An 18,158-nucleotide genomic window follows, 5' to 3' on the forward strand; every position below is an offset into this window, starting at 1 on the left:
AGGTTTTCATCATGAGACTACTTTATACTTGTTAAAAATTAACATGAGGACCTAAGAGCTACAGTTCTGCAGCTATAAAATTGGGTCTCATTGGGGTCTTAGCGTGAAGTGGGATTGCCGATATTTGATAAGCGTGACACATGAAAGTCAAATTATTGTGCTGTGAAAAAGGGAAATGATGTCTAGCTGGACTGGGGCAATTACTTAGTACTGAGAATTGCTTATGTACATAGTGTAAGAAGGCTACAGGCATCTAACAAACAGTAAGCGGAAATCTGGGATCAGAACCCCCCAATGAGACCCCCATCATACCCTCTATATGTCTCTAACATGCCTTGGCTCAGGGGATAATTCATAATTATTCAATTTATTGATAATTTGACAGCCGAACATTTTTTTAGTAGAAGGATAACTGTTTTATGTCTTCTATGTTTTCTTCAATCAATGGTTTAAAAATTTAAAAAAAGATTCATCAAAAAATATTTTGTAGAGAAATCATATGGAACACTCCAGTATGGAATGTTTTTATGTCTTACAGAACAAAACTAGGACATATTTTTCCTTTTCTATGGTTTCACGGAATTCTTGTGTAGTCACTTGTTTCACATCAGAGGAATTTATGACATGACAAAGTGAGAAAACAAAAAATAACAGCAAAAGACTTCTGAACGTGTCACACATTGTCTGTTTTATGGATGTAAGCGACACCGGCCTTTTTTTCTGTGTTCTAAGCGGCAAATGGGAAGTCGTCGTTTTCGTCAACACGTGAAAGGGAAGTAATTTTATCCCTGCATGAGTGTCGTTTCCGGGTACTTGTGTTGTGTAAAGAAACTTCAGAAGTATTTAGAATTCCTAGGTTTGTAAATCACTTGTTACTCCACATTCTCCTGTTTCTGTATCTATTTTAACACAGTTTTTCGATATAAAACTCCGAAAAGAGTGAAGTTAGCCAACATTTTCTGAGTCCTGTATTTGGTGACAGGGTGTGTGAAAACAAAAATATAATAAAAATTTTACTTTTTTTTTTTTTTTTTTTAATTTTAGTACAATTATATGATAAGCTATAAAAATTATATGTGTATGCTAGGTGGTCCTTGTACTTTTCAGTCTATTGTGATAAACGTTTAAAGATTCACTAAATTGTAAATTATATTTATAGCCTTGATACAGGAGGATAGGAAATAATGCCATTTAATGTCAGCCATCAAATGGACATTTTCAGCTATACACATAATTGCTGATAGCGGCTGACCTGGCCGCTTGAACTTTTGATAAAACTTATTAAAACACATGAAACATTCACTTTTTCATTGTGGCGTCAGGTATTTGGTTTTATGACGTTTAAATATTACGGGAACCTGTGTAATATCCAGTAATGGCGGTCAAATAGCGATAAGGTGTTTTGTTTGTGTCAGATTGGTTAAAAGTTTACTGTGATTAATCGAAAAATCCTTATCTGTAATATCATGATTTGTCAGAGGTCTGAAATAATAATTGTTAACCATGTTAACCTAATTTTGTTCTTCCATGCACCAAAAGTTACGTTAATGTCATTTGGCAAGAATATTTACAGTTATTTGTCATTAACCTGCCCCCATTTTGAGCCTCATATAGAACAGAAGACTTTCCACACTTTCCCTTAAATTTCTTATGAGATTAACATTATTTAGTTAAACTGAGAATCAATGGCTTCATTTACGCTGATCGACCTGGTTCAACAAGTCATGCCAGTGTACATGTACATGGTGTAACATATTCATATAAAAACAGCTAAAGATTAATATATCATTATGACATGTATGACATAAATGTATAAAGAGGACAAGCAGACTGATTCAGATTTAATATCATCCTCAAAATAATTTTGGGATCATCCGATGTCCAGTGTTATTTTGTAATTACAGCATTTAACATGTTTAAATGTGTAGCTATATGATATCTGCTGGTGAGGTCTGTTTTTGTGTTGAGTCAGGAAAGTTGAATCATTTATTGTCCTGATTGTTGTACATGTTGTAAGCAATATTACAATTTATATAAAACCAACAAAATTATTTGGCTCATTGTACACTGTTGTACATGCAAAACCATTTCATTTGAAATTGCTTGGGTTTAGACACATATAACTTAAATTAAGATGAGATAACATACACTGTGTTTTTTTACAGGAATAAGAGAACGTCCATTTTCCCTCAACCTCAAAGAAAAATGCATGGCACTGTTAATTATGCCCCCACCCATGGCAGAGGGGCATTTATATTTACATAGGTTCTGAAATAGGTTTCAGCACGTCTCCCTTTGCAAGAGTTTCTCACTGCATTGAATAACCAATGGTGGCTTTGGGCTGTTGTCTGCTATATACATGTCTGTATATTGATGGGTTGTTGTCTCTTTGACACATTTCCCATTTCCATTTTCAATTTTATTCTATTCTCTTACTGTAGTATGCCTCTACCATGTTGTTTACCAAATGGTATGAAACTTACAATGCTTATTACCACAAAACGACAACTCCCAAACATCAGGCCACACTTAAAAATATTTTGGTTTGCCCAGACCTACCCAAAGGTTGAGACAGTGGGTAGGTAGGTAGGCATTTTCTTTTCTTTTTTCAAAAAAAGAAATTGAAGTATCAGATTTTTATTAGTCTTCATGTCTTTTTGATTAAAAAAAACAACTTCTTCTAATCAGGACAATAAAAGAATTTGAGTAGGCAGCTTATTTCTGGGTAGGTAGCGTTTGGGCAAACAAACCTATTAATTATTATGGCCTCAGATTCCTGCATCTATATAACATGTATAAGTTGGAATGATATTTGTAGAAGTCACAAGCTCTCTGAAAGCAATAAGTGCCGAGCATATGAATACATGTCAGACATATCTTTAGAGATATCACTGAGTGATGGTCCAAAGATGGTAAAAAAGAATAAGAGGAAATACTCATATCAGATGGAGATTGATTATTTATAAAATGGAAAATGTAAGAGAAAAAATTCTATCTTAATTCATAATATTATGCTGAGTGTCATCTGAATTGATAACTCGAAGTTTTATCCTTCTGCATGTTCTGTCTCTTTTAACAAGCACCTGCTTTAGAACTAAGACTGTTCCATGTTATTGTATACAAGAAGACAGATTATACATGTATCATCAAAACTAATAATCAATAAGTTCTTCATCAGATAATTATCAATAAGAATATAAGTACAGATAGGTCACACAAATAAACAAGCAATCACTATAATATATAAATACACAACTGCAAGGGATATGAGATTACTGAACTGTCTTATAATCATGATACTTGTAATCATACATGTGTGATGCAAAAAATAAATTTGGTCTATTGCAAAGTGTAAGAAATCAAGAAAGTCATGAAAGTTGTAGGACTTGTATCATGTGTATGGTTAAGAGGTGAAAATGAAAATCTGAAAGAATCTTATAAACAGCAAAATAGGTTATTTTTTATTTTATTTTTTTTGGAGAAAACGATAATAATTCATTTTCAGACATTTTTTTTTTGAAGAGGGGATTTTTTTTGTGGAGAAAATGACGAAACGATAATAGTTTATTTTCAGACATATTTTTTTTGGAGAGGGGATTTATTTTTGTGGAGAAAAATGACAGAACGACATAAACGATAATAGTTTAAGTACAGATAGGTCACACAAATAAACAAGCAATCACTATAATATATAAATACACAACTGCAAGGGATATGAGATTACTTAACTGTCTTATAATCATGATACTTGTAATCATACATGTGTGATGCAAAAAATAAATTTGGTCTATTGCAAAGTGTAAGAAATCAAGAAAGTCATGAAAGTTGTAGGACTTGTATCATGTGTATGGTTAAGAGGTGAAAATGAAAATCTGAAAGAATCTTATAAACAGCAAAATAGGTTATTTTTTATTTTATTTTTTTTGGAGAAAAAGATAATAATTCATTTTCAGACATTTTTTTTGTGGAGGAAATGACGAAACGATCATAGTTTATTTTCAGACATATTTTTTTTGGAGAGGGGATTTATTTTTGTGGAGAAAAATGACGAAACGACATAAACGATAATAGTTAATTTTCAGACATATTTTTTGGGAGAGGGGATTTTTTTGTGTGGAGAAAATGACAAAACGATAATAGTTAATTTTCAGACATATTTTTTTTTGGAGAAAATAATTTAAGACACATCATTGAGGAGATTATCACATGTGTGATGGGTAATATATGCATATCAAAGAAGTTCTGGCAGGCCAACCCCCCTACCCCAGGAAAATTTGGTTGATTATATAGAGAATCACAGAAGCATGACTGTGACCTCTGATGACTGTCAGTGGGCCCCCTTTTAAAAGATTCAGTATCTGTCTCTTCGGGGTTATAAACACTTTCAAAAATATTACACAGAATTCACTCCTAAAATCTGGTTCAGATATTTGAGATTTTCAATCATCATCTTTCAATATTTGTACAATTTATATTTTAGATTAAATAATGTGATGTGGTTGACATCTAAACTATTTTTAGCACCAACAATTTAATTAGGTTTTCTCATTTCCTTCATTATACTGGTTGTTGTGCTGTTATGATGATAGATTTTATCTGAAAAGGAAACTGGCTACTAGACGTACATGTACATGTAAACTGGCTACTAGACAATGCTAGACGTACATGTACATTGTACCTTTAAACACGTACTAAGATATAATGTTTTACAAATAAGGAAAAAATTAAGGAAGTAGTTTCCTGTTTGACAATATACAATTGAAGGTTTAATACCTAAAATTTGAATTTATCTAAAAAAAATATAATATTGTATGTTGATTTATATTTCATTTTCATAATAATGTTTATACATGTACATTTACTTACATGTTGTATCATGCTCGTAATCAAATTAATTCAAATTAATATTGCAAATATTTTAAGACATATCAAATTTGTGCTACAATTAAGTTGTTTTAAATGGTAGCCTGAGATTGCACTGACTTAAGGCTCCCTAACCAACCAGAAAAAGTAGATAAAAAGTTCTTTAGAAATAAAAGCAATCCCAAGCTGTACATGCTGTAATCAGCTGGTTGACAAAATGCATGAAATGCTGATTTCAATTTATTACAATGTAAACTATTCCAATTTTTTTGTTCATCATGAAATTATATTATATTTTATCCCCCAGCTTTACTTAAGAATACAATAGAAATAGATGCATCTTGAGTGAAATTAAGTACACATACAGTTTAATATAAAGGTGCCAGAGTAGTCAATCTTTTTCTCTTGTTGACATAATTAACTTCTTCAGTTTTGGCATAGAATCTACATGTAATAGTATGTCTTAATGATGACTCATGCATGGTAATTTTATGAATTTGTATAAATTTTTGCCAATCACATGTATTCTTCAGTTTTGAAGCCTTGTGAAGTTGTGACCCAAAAGAAGAAGATTGCTTAACAAATGCGTAAAGAGGATGTTATACTTTTTCTTGTGATTTTGAATTGATGTCTTATTGTTATTTCTAATACCTTCATTTATGCATTTTCCAAACCCATTTGAATGGTTTTACACTAGTAATTTTGGGGCCCTTTATAGCTTGTTGTTCAGTGTGAGCTTAGGCTCCGTGTTGAACATGTTGAAGGCCATATATTGACCTATAATAGTTTTAGTTTTTTTTATAAATTGTTATTTGGATGGAGAGCTGTCTCATTGGCACTCATACCACATCTTTCTATATCTATTGCCTTGAGTGTGGGATGTTGCATAAGGTCAAATTCTATCTGACACAGCTCATATGTATCTAATATTTGCCACTGGACATTAAACTCAAAATCCATCCATCAAACCAAATAGGTCGAATCCATCTTGAAGTGTTTTTAAATGAATATGCATAGGGGAATCCAGGGGGCTAGTTGATTATATAGGGAATCATTGATGCATGACTGGAGCAGCCCCCCCCCCCCCCCCCTTAGGTCAGTCAGCGCCCCCCTTAGGAAAAGTTCTGGATCCACCACTGATATGTATGTAGTATTGAATACACTTTCTGATTGTCCTCAGCCTAAAGATTGACAAAACTAATTTATTTTTGATTGCTGCAAAGGGAAAATTATTTAAAACCATTGTTTATAGTAATTATATTTTTCAGTAATTATTTAAAAACTTATGAAACCTTTTGTTTAAAACTTTTTTATAATACTTTCAGCCAACAAACATTATTATCTTGAATTAGTTAGTCTTTGTTATCTTGAAGGAAAACAACAGTTGATTTATAAACAAATCTATAATAACACATCTAGAAGTAAACAATTTACAGGTAAATAACAGGTAAACAGGTGTTAATAATCCAATACACAACAAAGCATCAAAAGGTTTGTCAGTGAGTGATAGATTTCCCACAGATATATGAATGAACAGATCTGTATAAAGCTACTGGCATTGTTTTGTTATCATTATTATGATCTGGAATGGACTTTCACTTGGGGCTTTATTTATATATTTAGAATGTATGTAATCCCTCATGGGTGAGTTTTTTGTTTTTTTTTAACTGAAATATAGGGGGGGGGGGGGGGTAATGTTAGAACCCACTTTTATTTTGACAGTCAATGCATTTGAATGGGACATATAGTTGGAACCCCCTTTTTAAAAATGGCTGAATCCACCCCTGAGAAATTGTCTCTTTTTACAATACATATGATATACTTGTATGGATAATTATAAGATATTGAGATGGGTATGATATTGTCAATGTGTTCCCACCAGAAACCAAAAGTCAAGGTCTTAGGATGTAACTTTAAACAAGGAATAAATTAAATCTTGAATTTACAACTTGATAAAAAATATATGATGAAAACTTAGATGGTTAAGGGATGTCAGTTATATTCATGTATACTTTAAATACTGAAATATCAATGACAGTTAATTTTAACCATATAAATACATGTATATAGCTTGTGTTCATGGCTCATAACCCTCTTTATTAAATAGGAAAGTTCACCATAAATTTCTTATAAATTTTCCAGAATTCAAATTTATTCCAGATTTAAATAATCATATATTTTTTTAAGTAACCTTCATTCAACAATGAAAATAATATAACTCAAACTATATTTTTAGATGTATTTATATAGACTGTGTGTCTGATTTAAGTTCTCCTATCATTTGCCTATTGGTGATTTGGATTCAGATTTGTATTTATGATTGATCACATATGTACATGTATACGGTAAGCTATGTTTTCAGTGGAGAAAGCTAAAGGATAAGATGTTACAGTACAACATTATGACTTATGAAAAGCTCTTGGATCAGTTCATTGTTCTTATGTAAATTTGGGTGCCACAGTCACTGCCACTGTTATTACAATTAATGTAGCTGAGGCTGATTTAAGGGGGAAGGGGTTTGGGATCCGGATGAGCAATGAGCTGTCCCTCACTTAATATGTGATAAATGCATCAGTCCAAACATGGCTATAACTAGGGAGCATGCGATCAGTAAAAATTGGGAAAGTTAAATAAAGTACTGCAGTAGGCCATATATGGAGAAATGAATAACTGTTTTACTTATTAAATCATATGACACAGAATGTAATAGTTGATCTGTACTGACATACATAATATCATATACAATGGCCAAATATTTTAGTAATTTCCTTTGAATAATTCATTCAACAGAGTTACAACTGTAGATAATATCAACCTTTGATCCTACATATTGAAGGATTCATTTTAAAAATAGGGCGTCAATGAAAATGTGGGATGAACTTATGAACTGGGTTCTCAATTTAAAACATAAATAAAATATAACTTTTATATCATATTAGAATACTTTACTGTTTTATCCATTTCATATTGCCTCTTAAAAATTCATTTTAAAAAACATTTTTTTTTTATATTTTTTCTATATAATAGATTAAACTGTTGTTTTTCTCTTTTGAATTGTTTTACCCTAGTAATTTTGGGGACCCTTTACAGCTTGCTGTTCTGGGTGAGCCTAGGCTCTGTGTTGAAGACTATATCTTGAAATATAATGGTTTAATTTTATAAATTGTTACTTGGATAGAGAGTTGTCTCATTGTCATTTATACCACATCTTCCAAAATATACAATTAAAGTCCAGTCCACAAAGTTGACTCTGTGTTTTATTATATGCCACAGAATATGAACCAGCTGTGTGCTGGAATAATACAGATCATCACCCAAGTGAAAATAACAGATGTTTTATAAAACATTATAAATGTCTTTGTTATCAGACACAAATATTTTATTAATAAACTAGATCTTGACTGAATATTTTGAACTCTTAATCTTGCATCAATTTACTTAATACCTTGAAAGTATGCATTTCCTCAAAAAGTTGACTTAACACCAAAGTATGCATTTCCTCAAAAAGTTGACTTAACTTGAAAGTATGCATTTCCTCAAAAAGTTAAATGTTTGATTGTGAAATTTTTGTGATTATTGATTATTTCCTAATATATAATAATAAGATAAAGTATAATAAAAAAAACAACAATGTCCAGATATTTCTCTAGTGAAATATTTTGAAGAGGATAAGTCCATGGTGAAATATACTTTATACACATGAAAGATTTCTATATTTGTTGCACCTCTTAGTCTTACACAATAAGACAAAGATAATTCTCTCAATCAGACAGTGATAACAACAAAAATTACCAAAATTCAGGAAAAAAATCTGATTAGCAATGGAATGAAAAGTGTTTTTCGCACAATATATACATGAATATCTATTTTTTTTTATTATTTAAAAAAAAAAAGAACTTTTATAATTTATCAATTTATGCTGAATAATCTATTTAATATATTTTTTTTTTTTTTTTTTTATCAAACTTACACTTTAATTGAATGGAGAAATATTTTTGTATGAATTGATAGTAGGGGGATTTTAATCTATGTTTAATAATTCTTCTTCTCTGGAGAGATCATGGTTTTATTTCCCCTGTTGTGATCACAATTTTATATATATCAATGTTTACAGTATACCAGCATTCATCTATCTGATTAAATATGAGGGGGATTTTACTCTTGAGTCTTCATGTTTTATCTACTTCTACCACTGTGGAGAGATGCTGGTTATTTCGCCCTGATCAAAAGTTTTATATATCAATATATTAACAGTATAACACCAGTTATCTGATTAAGAAATTGATTATTATCAGAAATGAATTTGTAGGATTGGAATATACATGCTATATATCTGTTAGAAGTCAATGTAAAGATAATTGGTTGCTCTGATAAATAATACATGGGGTTTTATAACATGTAAAAACAATCATTACAGCATATTGCCAATGCATATATAGGCGTAAAAAATAATTTACATATATTCATGTGGTATTAATGAAAAAGGATGCTTGATGTATATAGGTATACAGCCAGGATTTCCCCATTCAGCTGAGGAATTTTAATTATACAATGTAGTAAATCTTCAAACTAAATCTCAACTTTAAAATAGTTAAACTTTAATTTGAATCTCTGAACTTCAAGATAAGTTAAACTTTAATTTGAAACTAAGACCAAAATTATAATTTTGGGTCCTGCCCTTTGCAAAAACTTTATGGTTGAAAACCATTGGAACACTGCTTAAAATTTGATAACTTGCATTATAAACAGAAAATAACCTCAAAAAGATCATTTAAAAAATAAACAAATATATATCCCCATATATTTATTTCATAGATATTAGAAACAAAAAAAAACTTACTAATAATTAATAATAGATAATTAGTGTATATATAATGATGTTCTGATTCAGAGTCAGATGTGATAACATTTTGTGGTCATAAATCGTGTGGCAAAGAATGTAGGAGTTTGTATACAAGGACCTGTTACACTTGTATTGACACATTGTACAAAAAATGTATATATATATATGTGTACATGTAGATTACTTTGTCCTAGATTAATAACATTGTACACATTATCCAGGAAATTATACAAGTTTGTTATTTAGAATATTTATATCATCATGTATAATTTAGTAAAACTGCAGGGGCGGATCCAGCCATTTTAAAAAAGGGGGTTCAACCCAGGACAAAAGGGGGTTCTAACTATATGTCCCCATTCAAATGCATTGATATTTAAAAAAAAAAGGGGAGTTCCAACCCCCAGCACCCTCCCCTTGATCCACCACTGAACTGTGAATATTATTAATATTGAAAACCAAACAATTGAAATCTGTCATTAAATTGTTGAGAAGAGTATTCTGTAATAAAGATTAAGAATTTCGTCATGTTTGGCATTGCAAAATTGAAAAAAACCTGTTTAAACATTTCATCATAACTGATGAAAAAAAAATGAAAGAAAAGTTAAGCTGTTGATAAGGCTCAATGTGACAACTCCTGGCATGTAAACCCCTTGGATAGCATTTAAAGGATATATGTGGGGTAAATATTAAAGATGATACAGCAATCAAACAACAAAAATAAACAAAAGAATTTATTATATTATTTATAATTTACATGTATTTACATTTTTGACATCCAAACCCTCCCACATTTTTTATTCTCAACCAATGGCCTTATTTTCTATTTTTAAGAATAGACAAATTAAGTTGTATAACATCCGTATAATCGATGATATTGTTTGATACTAAAGGTCAATGAGTATTATATACATTGTAAATCGTTTAAAATAAAGATAATGATAATTTGTAAAAATATCCCAGGACTTTTCTCATGTTCTTATAAATATAAAAAGAATGTGATATCTTAAACATTTTATACCTATTTTTGTGACCTAAGACAAAGTAGAATTCATTTTCAATTCAGGATTTCAAGTAAGTACTATTTATAATTTTTGTCGTTGTTTTAATTTGATGTACTTAAATTTGAGATTTTGATGTTTGGTGTACTTAAATTTGAGATTTTGATGTTTGGGTAAAGGGAAATGAACCCAATAACAAGTTTTTACATTCAACAAAAAGTATGATAAGAGGTATAGGTCACTGTCAGATTTTCAACTCTACATAGTAACACATGTAACACTTCTGAAATCCTCTACTTTATATGTAGTAACATTCAAGAAATACTTGAAACAAGGAAATTAGGTTGAATAAAATTTAGAATAACTTTGTAAATATTTAACAGCATGGAATGTTTGTTTAGTCATCTTACCACTACGTTTCTTAACACTTTTCCAGAATTCATTTTTTTTTTCAGATTTAAAAAAGTTCCTTATTTTGACATATAGTTCAATGTTCAAGTAGATATAAACAATCCGCATTATCACCCTCTTGGCAATGGGTTATTCATACAGTGTTTTTTATTCAGAAACAATTTTTGTACACATGCTCTATTACAATGTAATTTTTGTACACATGCTCTATTACAATGTAATTTTTGTACACATGCTCTATTACAATGTAGTTTTTTTGTACACATGCTCTATTACAATGTAATTTTTGTACACATGCTCTATTACACTGTTATTTGTGTAAACATGCTCTATTACAATGTAATTTTTGTGTTTTTCAGAAGTAGAGAGAGACAAAACAGGGACACAGTGCAGAATTAGGGGGAGATAATTCCTAAGTTAAAACATTCCAAACAGGATATTCCAGAGTAGTTCTCCCCCTTTGTGTTTGAATATTTATTCCAAAAATATAAAGTTTTGAATAAATGATAAAAAGAATATTTGAGAATACAACGACTACTTCATTGATATACCTCAGATTTGTTTGAGTGAGAGAAGAAGGATATATATGTGAGAATTACGTTTGATCTCATAACTAAGATATAGTCGTATCTATTGTCTACTCATGTACTTCTTGTGATCTCAGCGTATCCAGGAATCTCAACTCTGTTCTGTGATTTCATGTATAACTTACAACTTTGAGTACGCGGCGACATTGAGTGCAAAGTTGAATATTCTTATTATTTTTGTGTATCTTCCTGTGGTGTTTTGTGAGTTCTGTTGACTGACTGTGATATTGAGAAGTGTGACAAAATATTATCTGTAATGATGGGAGATGGTTTATTTTGTTTTACATGCTGCATAGCTGAACAGCCTCAACCTGTAAGTATAACCTTGACACTCAGACAAATTAACAAATATAGTATAACCTTGACCTTTAAACAATACAAAAAAAAGAGTATAATTTAACCTTGACATTCAGACAATTTACAGAAAAGGGATATAACATTGTCATTCGTACAAATTACAAAGAAATTAAATATAAAAAAAAGTGAACTCAAATCACAAATATTAGTATCTCTGAAAATAGATGTATTCACAGTTTAATATTACATGTATGTACATGTATATCATGTATATAAGAATACAGATCTGACAGAAATAAACGATATCATCTGATCACAAATAATGTTTAAGAAGTCCATATACTCTCCTTATTTCCTATACAATGAAGCCATTACTAATTATTAATATATTCTTTTTTGCCCCAGAAGAGGCGGCGACGACTTGACCCAAGTATGATAGGAGAACCTACTGAATTCCGACACACTGCTCACATAGGATCAGGGGAAGCTAGAAACTCATTAAATGTAGGTGTTGTCATAGTTATTTTAGTCATCAGTTGGACTTGGCCATGAACTAGATTTGTTTTCTATTTCTTTCACATTTTTCATGTTTCATACATAAATGGTATTAACATTTTTCCAACAATCATTTTTATCTTTCCACAGAACCATTTTCATGTTTACACATAATCATTTTTAACCGGATTTTTGTGACAAAAATGTCGGTTATTGATTTGGGGATGTACGGCAGGCGGGCGGCTGGGCGGTCGGCGGGCAGCAATCAAATGTTGTCCGTGCATTAACTTATGAACCGTTCAACCAAAGCTTTTAAAATTTTAATAAGTTGTTACTGACAACTGAGTAAATGAAGGTCAAGTTCAATAATAGCAATTTTGACTTTTACCGTTCAGGAGTGGTTATGGTTCTTAAAAGATTGAAAAATGGAGTTTCCAGTCGTGTCCGTGCATTTACGCATGAACTGTTCTACCAAAGCTTCCCAAATTTTAATATGTTGTTACCGATGACAAAATGGAGGTCAAGTTCAATAATGACGATTTTGACTTTTACCGTTCAGGAGTTATGGTTCTTGAAAGATCGTAAAATGGCGTTTCCATTCACGTTGTTGCATTTACTCATAAACCATTCAATCTAAGTTTTTCAGACTACAAAATGACAGGTTTTGTTTTGAAGCAATTTAATGAAATGAATCATGATTGTTCAAAACTGTAAGCAGTTATCTTATTTTTAATCCTGAACCAAAACTGTTATTGAAACAATCACACTAGTTTATATGGCTTGGTCAGTGGCTATCATGTATTCAAGACATGTACATGTTGGATCTCAAATTTGATAGATCAAAAAACAAACCTCAATCAGGCTATAAGAACAAAAAGTTTGTAACCTCAACTTTTTAAAATTTAACCAAAATGTAATGAATTTGTTGATTTTATACAATTGTATGATAGGCAGATGGAACAAAGAATACAGAGGCTATTTCAGTAAGTATAGCTTGTGTCCTGTATTCAGTATTTCCTAAATGCCTGTCAAGTATACAGATAGAATGTATCTACATGTGTATTAAAAAAAAAAAAATCTGTAAATAATTTGTTCCAAAATTATGCTTATTTTTTTTTTGCTTTCTCAATAAAAAGCATTTTAATTGCCTGATTTGTTACACTACCATCCTTTTTTTCGCTAAAAAAGCTGAACTGACTCTGTCAACTAATCCTCCTTTATTCGCTTACAGTGTCAACACCTTGAAAATGAATTGAGAGAATTCCAAGAAATTTGCACTGATTCATTTTAGATGGGAATAATACACTTGCAGTTAATTTAAATTTAATCATATTATATTTTGGGGGTTTCCCATACCAAAAATGATTATAAGAGAATTGATCCTGTAATTTTACTCTATTTAAGAATCAATATTAGATTATAAGAAAAATGTATAAGTACTCATACTATTTTCTCATTTGAATTTCATGTTCATAACATTTATGGTAGCTACAGTTTCATATGTTATTTTAGGTAAACCAGATATTTATCATGATCTTTTCTTATACCATGTTTATTATAGCATTTGTTTCCTTATTTTTTTAATAAAAATATAGAGCCTTGATAACTATAAATAGAAACGGATCATCTTAACTCTGACTATCTATCATGACAATGGTCACTCTATTTCTATAAATAGACACTCATTATTTAATTCCTGATCCTGTATTAGTATTTGTTATAGCATATATATATTCATATGAACATCCCTCCCAAACAATTATTTCAGACTTTTCATCATTCCACAAAAAAATATTTTTATATAGCTTAAACGAATGTGTATATCCAAACATGAAATGTTTAGTTATTGCATCTTATAAATGTCATGACTGTATTTTTCATATCTCAGAATTGAGAGTTCAGTTTATTTTTCTATTTATTTTACGACCCCCATTTTTGGGGATCGTATAATTTTGATTTGTATTTTAATAACAATAAAGAAGTTTTACTTAATTATAATACACTTTTGCAATTATAATTTATAGAAATATAGTTTTTGGAACGTCCTTGTTTGTTTGTATCTCTCCTGGATGATGCTGGACATAGAAATTTTATTACTGCTTAAATGGACTTTGCTTTTTTGGCTGAATTTGGCTCAAATGGCTCAGTCTTAAAATCTTAAAAATGACCTATCATTGAATTGCTTAAAATCTAAACTCCATTGTCAACCATTTGTCAACTAAGCTTATATTTCAGAAAAATTTAATTCGCCGTTTCAGAATCTGAAGCATTCTGGGTAATATTTCCAAAAGCATATACCTTAAGTGTTGTGATTGGTTTAAAACATGATAAACAAGAGAAATTCAACCAATGATGTAAAGTTATTATCATTTTGGCGTACTAACAATGATTACCCATAGTCCACTAGTTTCTGAAAATGCGAATTGACGAATTGATGTAGGATATCAACCAGTCTCCATTAACACTTGTCTGACATGTCTGAGTTGTCTCTATAGCAAATTTAAAATGCTACTAATAATGCATATTCATATGATAAATGAATTATCTTTTGCAAAGGTGAACTTGAACACTTTACACTGATACATGCATAGTGTAGAAAGTAGCCATAGAAAAGAAAAGATGTATTTTGAAAAGACAGTAGAGATTTCCATTATTCATTTATTTAGAGAGACTTTCAACATATACAAATAAACTTATTGGCAAATACTCTTAAAAAAATCAATATCTGACAATACATGTATTATCAAAATCATAATTCATCCTAGACTTCGAATTCTGGTCAAAAGAGATTGGAGGCAAAAATTAAACCTTAACTTCTAACTTTTAAGCCCCACCGTAGTGGAGGGGGGCATTAAGTTTTACCCTTGTTTCTTAATTTAACAATGAGCTTTAGATCAGCTTATAGAATAATGGAGTATTGCATCAATGCAATATGGACACTGGAGAGTTGAGGTTATTGTTCATAAGTAAGGCTTTGTATTGATATTTATTCCTGTTATTTTTTATTCCAGTTAACTACTGTCCAGAATCAGATGTCCAGTAAAGGAGGGTACGACCACACGTGTCCACACGATGTAAAATTAAATGTCATAGATCTGCCTCAGTCACAAAGATGAGTAGGTATTTTTTTTGCTACTAAATTACTTTTTAGAGTGTTCTACGGTCAGTCAGGGGTACTACTTGTACAAGTGTATTTTATTTACTTGAAGAAGTAAAAAAAAATATACACATATAAGTAAATTTGTAGGATACTTATACAAGTGAATTTTATTTACTTGTATAGGTAAAAAAAAAAAATGGCTAAATTATGTCCCTTTGGCATTCAGATTTTTTTACTTGTATAAGTAAAAAAAATCATCCTTTCTTCTTTTCTTGAATTCTTAAGATTTCTTTGCTCTAATAGAATTTTAAATTGTGTACCCTTTGCAGATGTCTTTGATAATCATTCAAGTGTAATTTCATGGACAATGAAAGTCCCATTTGTCTGTTATCTTCTTAACATTGCTTATTTACAAGCCCCAAAGGAGCAATTTTTGAATGCCTTGCGCAAATATATAAGATCTTTGCTCAATTAGTTTCTTTGATGAATTAATGAGATGAAACATTGAACTTTAATGAAAAAATTTAAGCAAACCTGGGAAAAATCTTTAAAGGCATGATTTTACATCTCAAAACTTGAGGATTTTTGTGGGATTGTAAGAAAAATTTACTTGTACAAGTAAATTTTTCAGAAAATTAAGGGGAGATTATTCAAACATTATTTATTTACTTATATGAGTATATTTTTTTTCACTTCTTCGAGTAAATAAAATAGACTTGTACAAGTAGTACCCCTGACTGACGGTTAAAAATAATTGGGTTGTGTTTTGCTATTACGTTGTTTTCAGCATCATCATCCTAAGATATTTTTTCCTTTTAAAAAAGATTTGACATGTTTGACTACATTTATTATGTGTCAGAAAGCTATAATGTGTCAAATATTTATCCAAAAACAGATCTGCATCAAGCTTGAATATTGTGTCCATATATATTGCCCCAACTGTTCAGGGTTGGACCTCTGCAGTTGGATCAAGTTGCCTTGGGCGAAGCAAATCATTAATGACAGTGAAAGTTTCATGAGACAATTTTTATGCCCCTCTGGAGCAGAAGGTGCATTAAGTTTTACCTGTCTGTATGCCTTAAAATTGGGTTCTCCTATCAGAGTATCTTACTTTAGTTTGCCTCCACCCAATGTTATGAAATTGCGTGAAGAGATATTAAAAGATGTGGTATAAGTGCCAATGAGACAAGTCTCCATCTAAGTCACAATTTGTACAAGAAAAACAATTAAATTCAACTAGTGTAAAACCATTTGAACTAGAAAATAACGATAGAGTTTATATAATAAACGAGAATTGAGAAACACTTATGAACCACATCAACAAACGACAACTACTGCACATCAGATTAAAGTCTTTTATAAATGAATACACTATGAACTACAAATGAACTAATGATCAATAGTTTACAGGAATCATGAAGAAATATAGATATTTTATGAAATTTGTATACTATTATATAACAATGACATTTTTGTTTGTTTTATTTTTTAGAATTAACGAGAATAGCGTAGATATCACAGGACTCCTGTCTGATCAACAAATATGTATATATTTCACAGATAGTGCTTTAGTTACCATGGTTATGAAGCTCTAAATGTATCGATGCTTCTGATTGGATGAAAGACATAAAAGGATGTTTGTTGTTTCCATGGTTATACAGTTCTTTCATTGTCATGTTTTATATATAGTTTTGTTACTGTAATGTATCATAATGAAATATTATATATATGTGTGTCAATATAATTTATTTTTTGCTTTTTCTATAAAAGATTTCATTTCTGCCATCATGATCATTATAATGTTTCTACACAAAATGTATTAAAATAAAATATTGACAGCATGGACAATAGGTAATTCAGTGAGAGGGTAAATTAAGTTATTTAAGAAATGAATGTAATATTTTTTCTGGTTATGAAGAAATAACATAAAACATTTGGTGCACACTGAATAACGCGCATAGTCATTTCTTATAATTTAATTTTTAATTCCATTTTAAAATCGTAGAAAACCATGAAAAAATGTTGATGACGTCACAGTCACATGACTAAATTTAATTTATGGGCTCATAACAAAATAACCCCAGCCAATCAGAACGTTTTACATCCAACATTAAATTATTGAAATGTAACCTTAACATTCTCCTGTATGTTGTTAAGAGTGATGACTAAATGGAAAGAAAATAGCATGGGCTATAAACACTGATCAGCCTGGAATATTTTAGCTTACTTTCTAAAAACATTTAAAATATAAATGCTAAAAATTTTTGTCAGGACAAGCTAAATTAGCTCAGTGTTTCACTGTAATAAAAAAATTAAGATCCCATTATGCTTGAAATTTGGAGCTTAATTTTCTAAAAATTTTAAGGGTTATTAAATAGTAATGTTAATGCTCAAATGCCCAGACAAAGCAAAAGATTCTCACTATAAATAAAGAATTTGAATAAATAACAATTAAGGTGGTAAAAGTTGATCAAAAATATTGGATTCCATTGCTGAACCCCTTATATATTCTTTGTCTATTATTGTAATTTGTAAAAAAACACATATTCTGTTATAACTACAGC

General features: G+C 30.3%; 2 protein-coding genes across 6 annotated transcripts in view; one reads left to right on the forward strand and one right to left on the reverse strand.

The window, feature by feature from the left end:
• LOC134718473 (uncharacterized) overlaps positions 1 to 753 on the reverse strand; it is a 29,408-nt gene extending 28,655 nt beyond the window's left edge. Inside the window, exon 1 of one of the 2 annotated variants that reach the window (XM_063581021.1) lies at positions 537 to 753. In XM_063581021.1, coding sequence (XP_063437091.1) covers positions 537 to 681 — 145 coding nt within the window. In that variant the 5' untranslated portion in view covers positions 682 to 753. The remainder of the gene's footprint in view (positions 1 to 536) is intronic. The other variant, XM_063581020.1, reaches the window with a different exon arrangement.
• On the forward strand, positions 736 to 17,848 carry LOC134718474 (CDC42 small effector protein 2-like). 4 transcript variants are annotated; one of them, XM_063581022.1, is made up of 6 exons: positions 736 to 856; positions 11,475 to 12,015; positions 12,405 to 12,503; positions 13,445 to 13,477; positions 15,506 to 15,610; positions 17,087 to 17,848. In XM_063581022.1, the coding sequence occupies exons 2-5, from the start codon at positions 11,959 to 11,961 to the stop codon at positions 15,608 to 15,610; spliced, it is 294 nt and encodes a 97-aa protein (XP_063437092.1). In that variant the 5' UTR covers positions 736 to 856; positions 11,475 to 11,958; the 3' UTR covers positions 17,087 to 17,848. The 4 variants fall into 4 exon arrangements, with proteins under 4 accessions (XP_063437092.1, XP_063437095.1, XP_063437094.1 ...); XM_063581025.1 differs by having other exon boundaries at positions 12,408 to 12,503; XM_063581024.1 differs by lacking the exon at positions 736 to 856 and adding an exon at positions 6,292 to 6,507.
• The last annotated feature ends 310 nt before the right edge of the window (positions 17,849 to 18,158 follow it).

Source organism: Mytilus trossulus, chromosome 5 (genome assembly GCF_036588685.1).
Source record: "Mytilus trossulus isolate FHL-02 chromosome 5, PNRI_Mtr1.1.1.hap1, whole genome shotgun sequence".
Lineage (NCBI taxonomy): Eukaryota > Metazoa > Mollusca > Bivalvia > Mytilida > Mytilidae > Mytilus > Mytilus trossulus.

Coding starts and splice junctions, on each gene's coding strand:
- LOC134718474 (XM_063581022.1), top strand. CDS start 11,959: ATGATGGGAGATGGTTTATTTTGTTTTACATGCTGCATAGCTGAACAG. Junction 12,504..13,444: donor AAGCTAGAAACTCATTAAAT/GTAGGTGTTGTC, acceptor ATTGTATGATAG/GCAGATGGAACAAAGAATAC. Junction 13,478..15,505: donor AGAATACAGAGGCTATTTCA/GTAAGTATAGCT, acceptor TTTTTATTCCAG/TTAACTACTGTCCAGAATCA.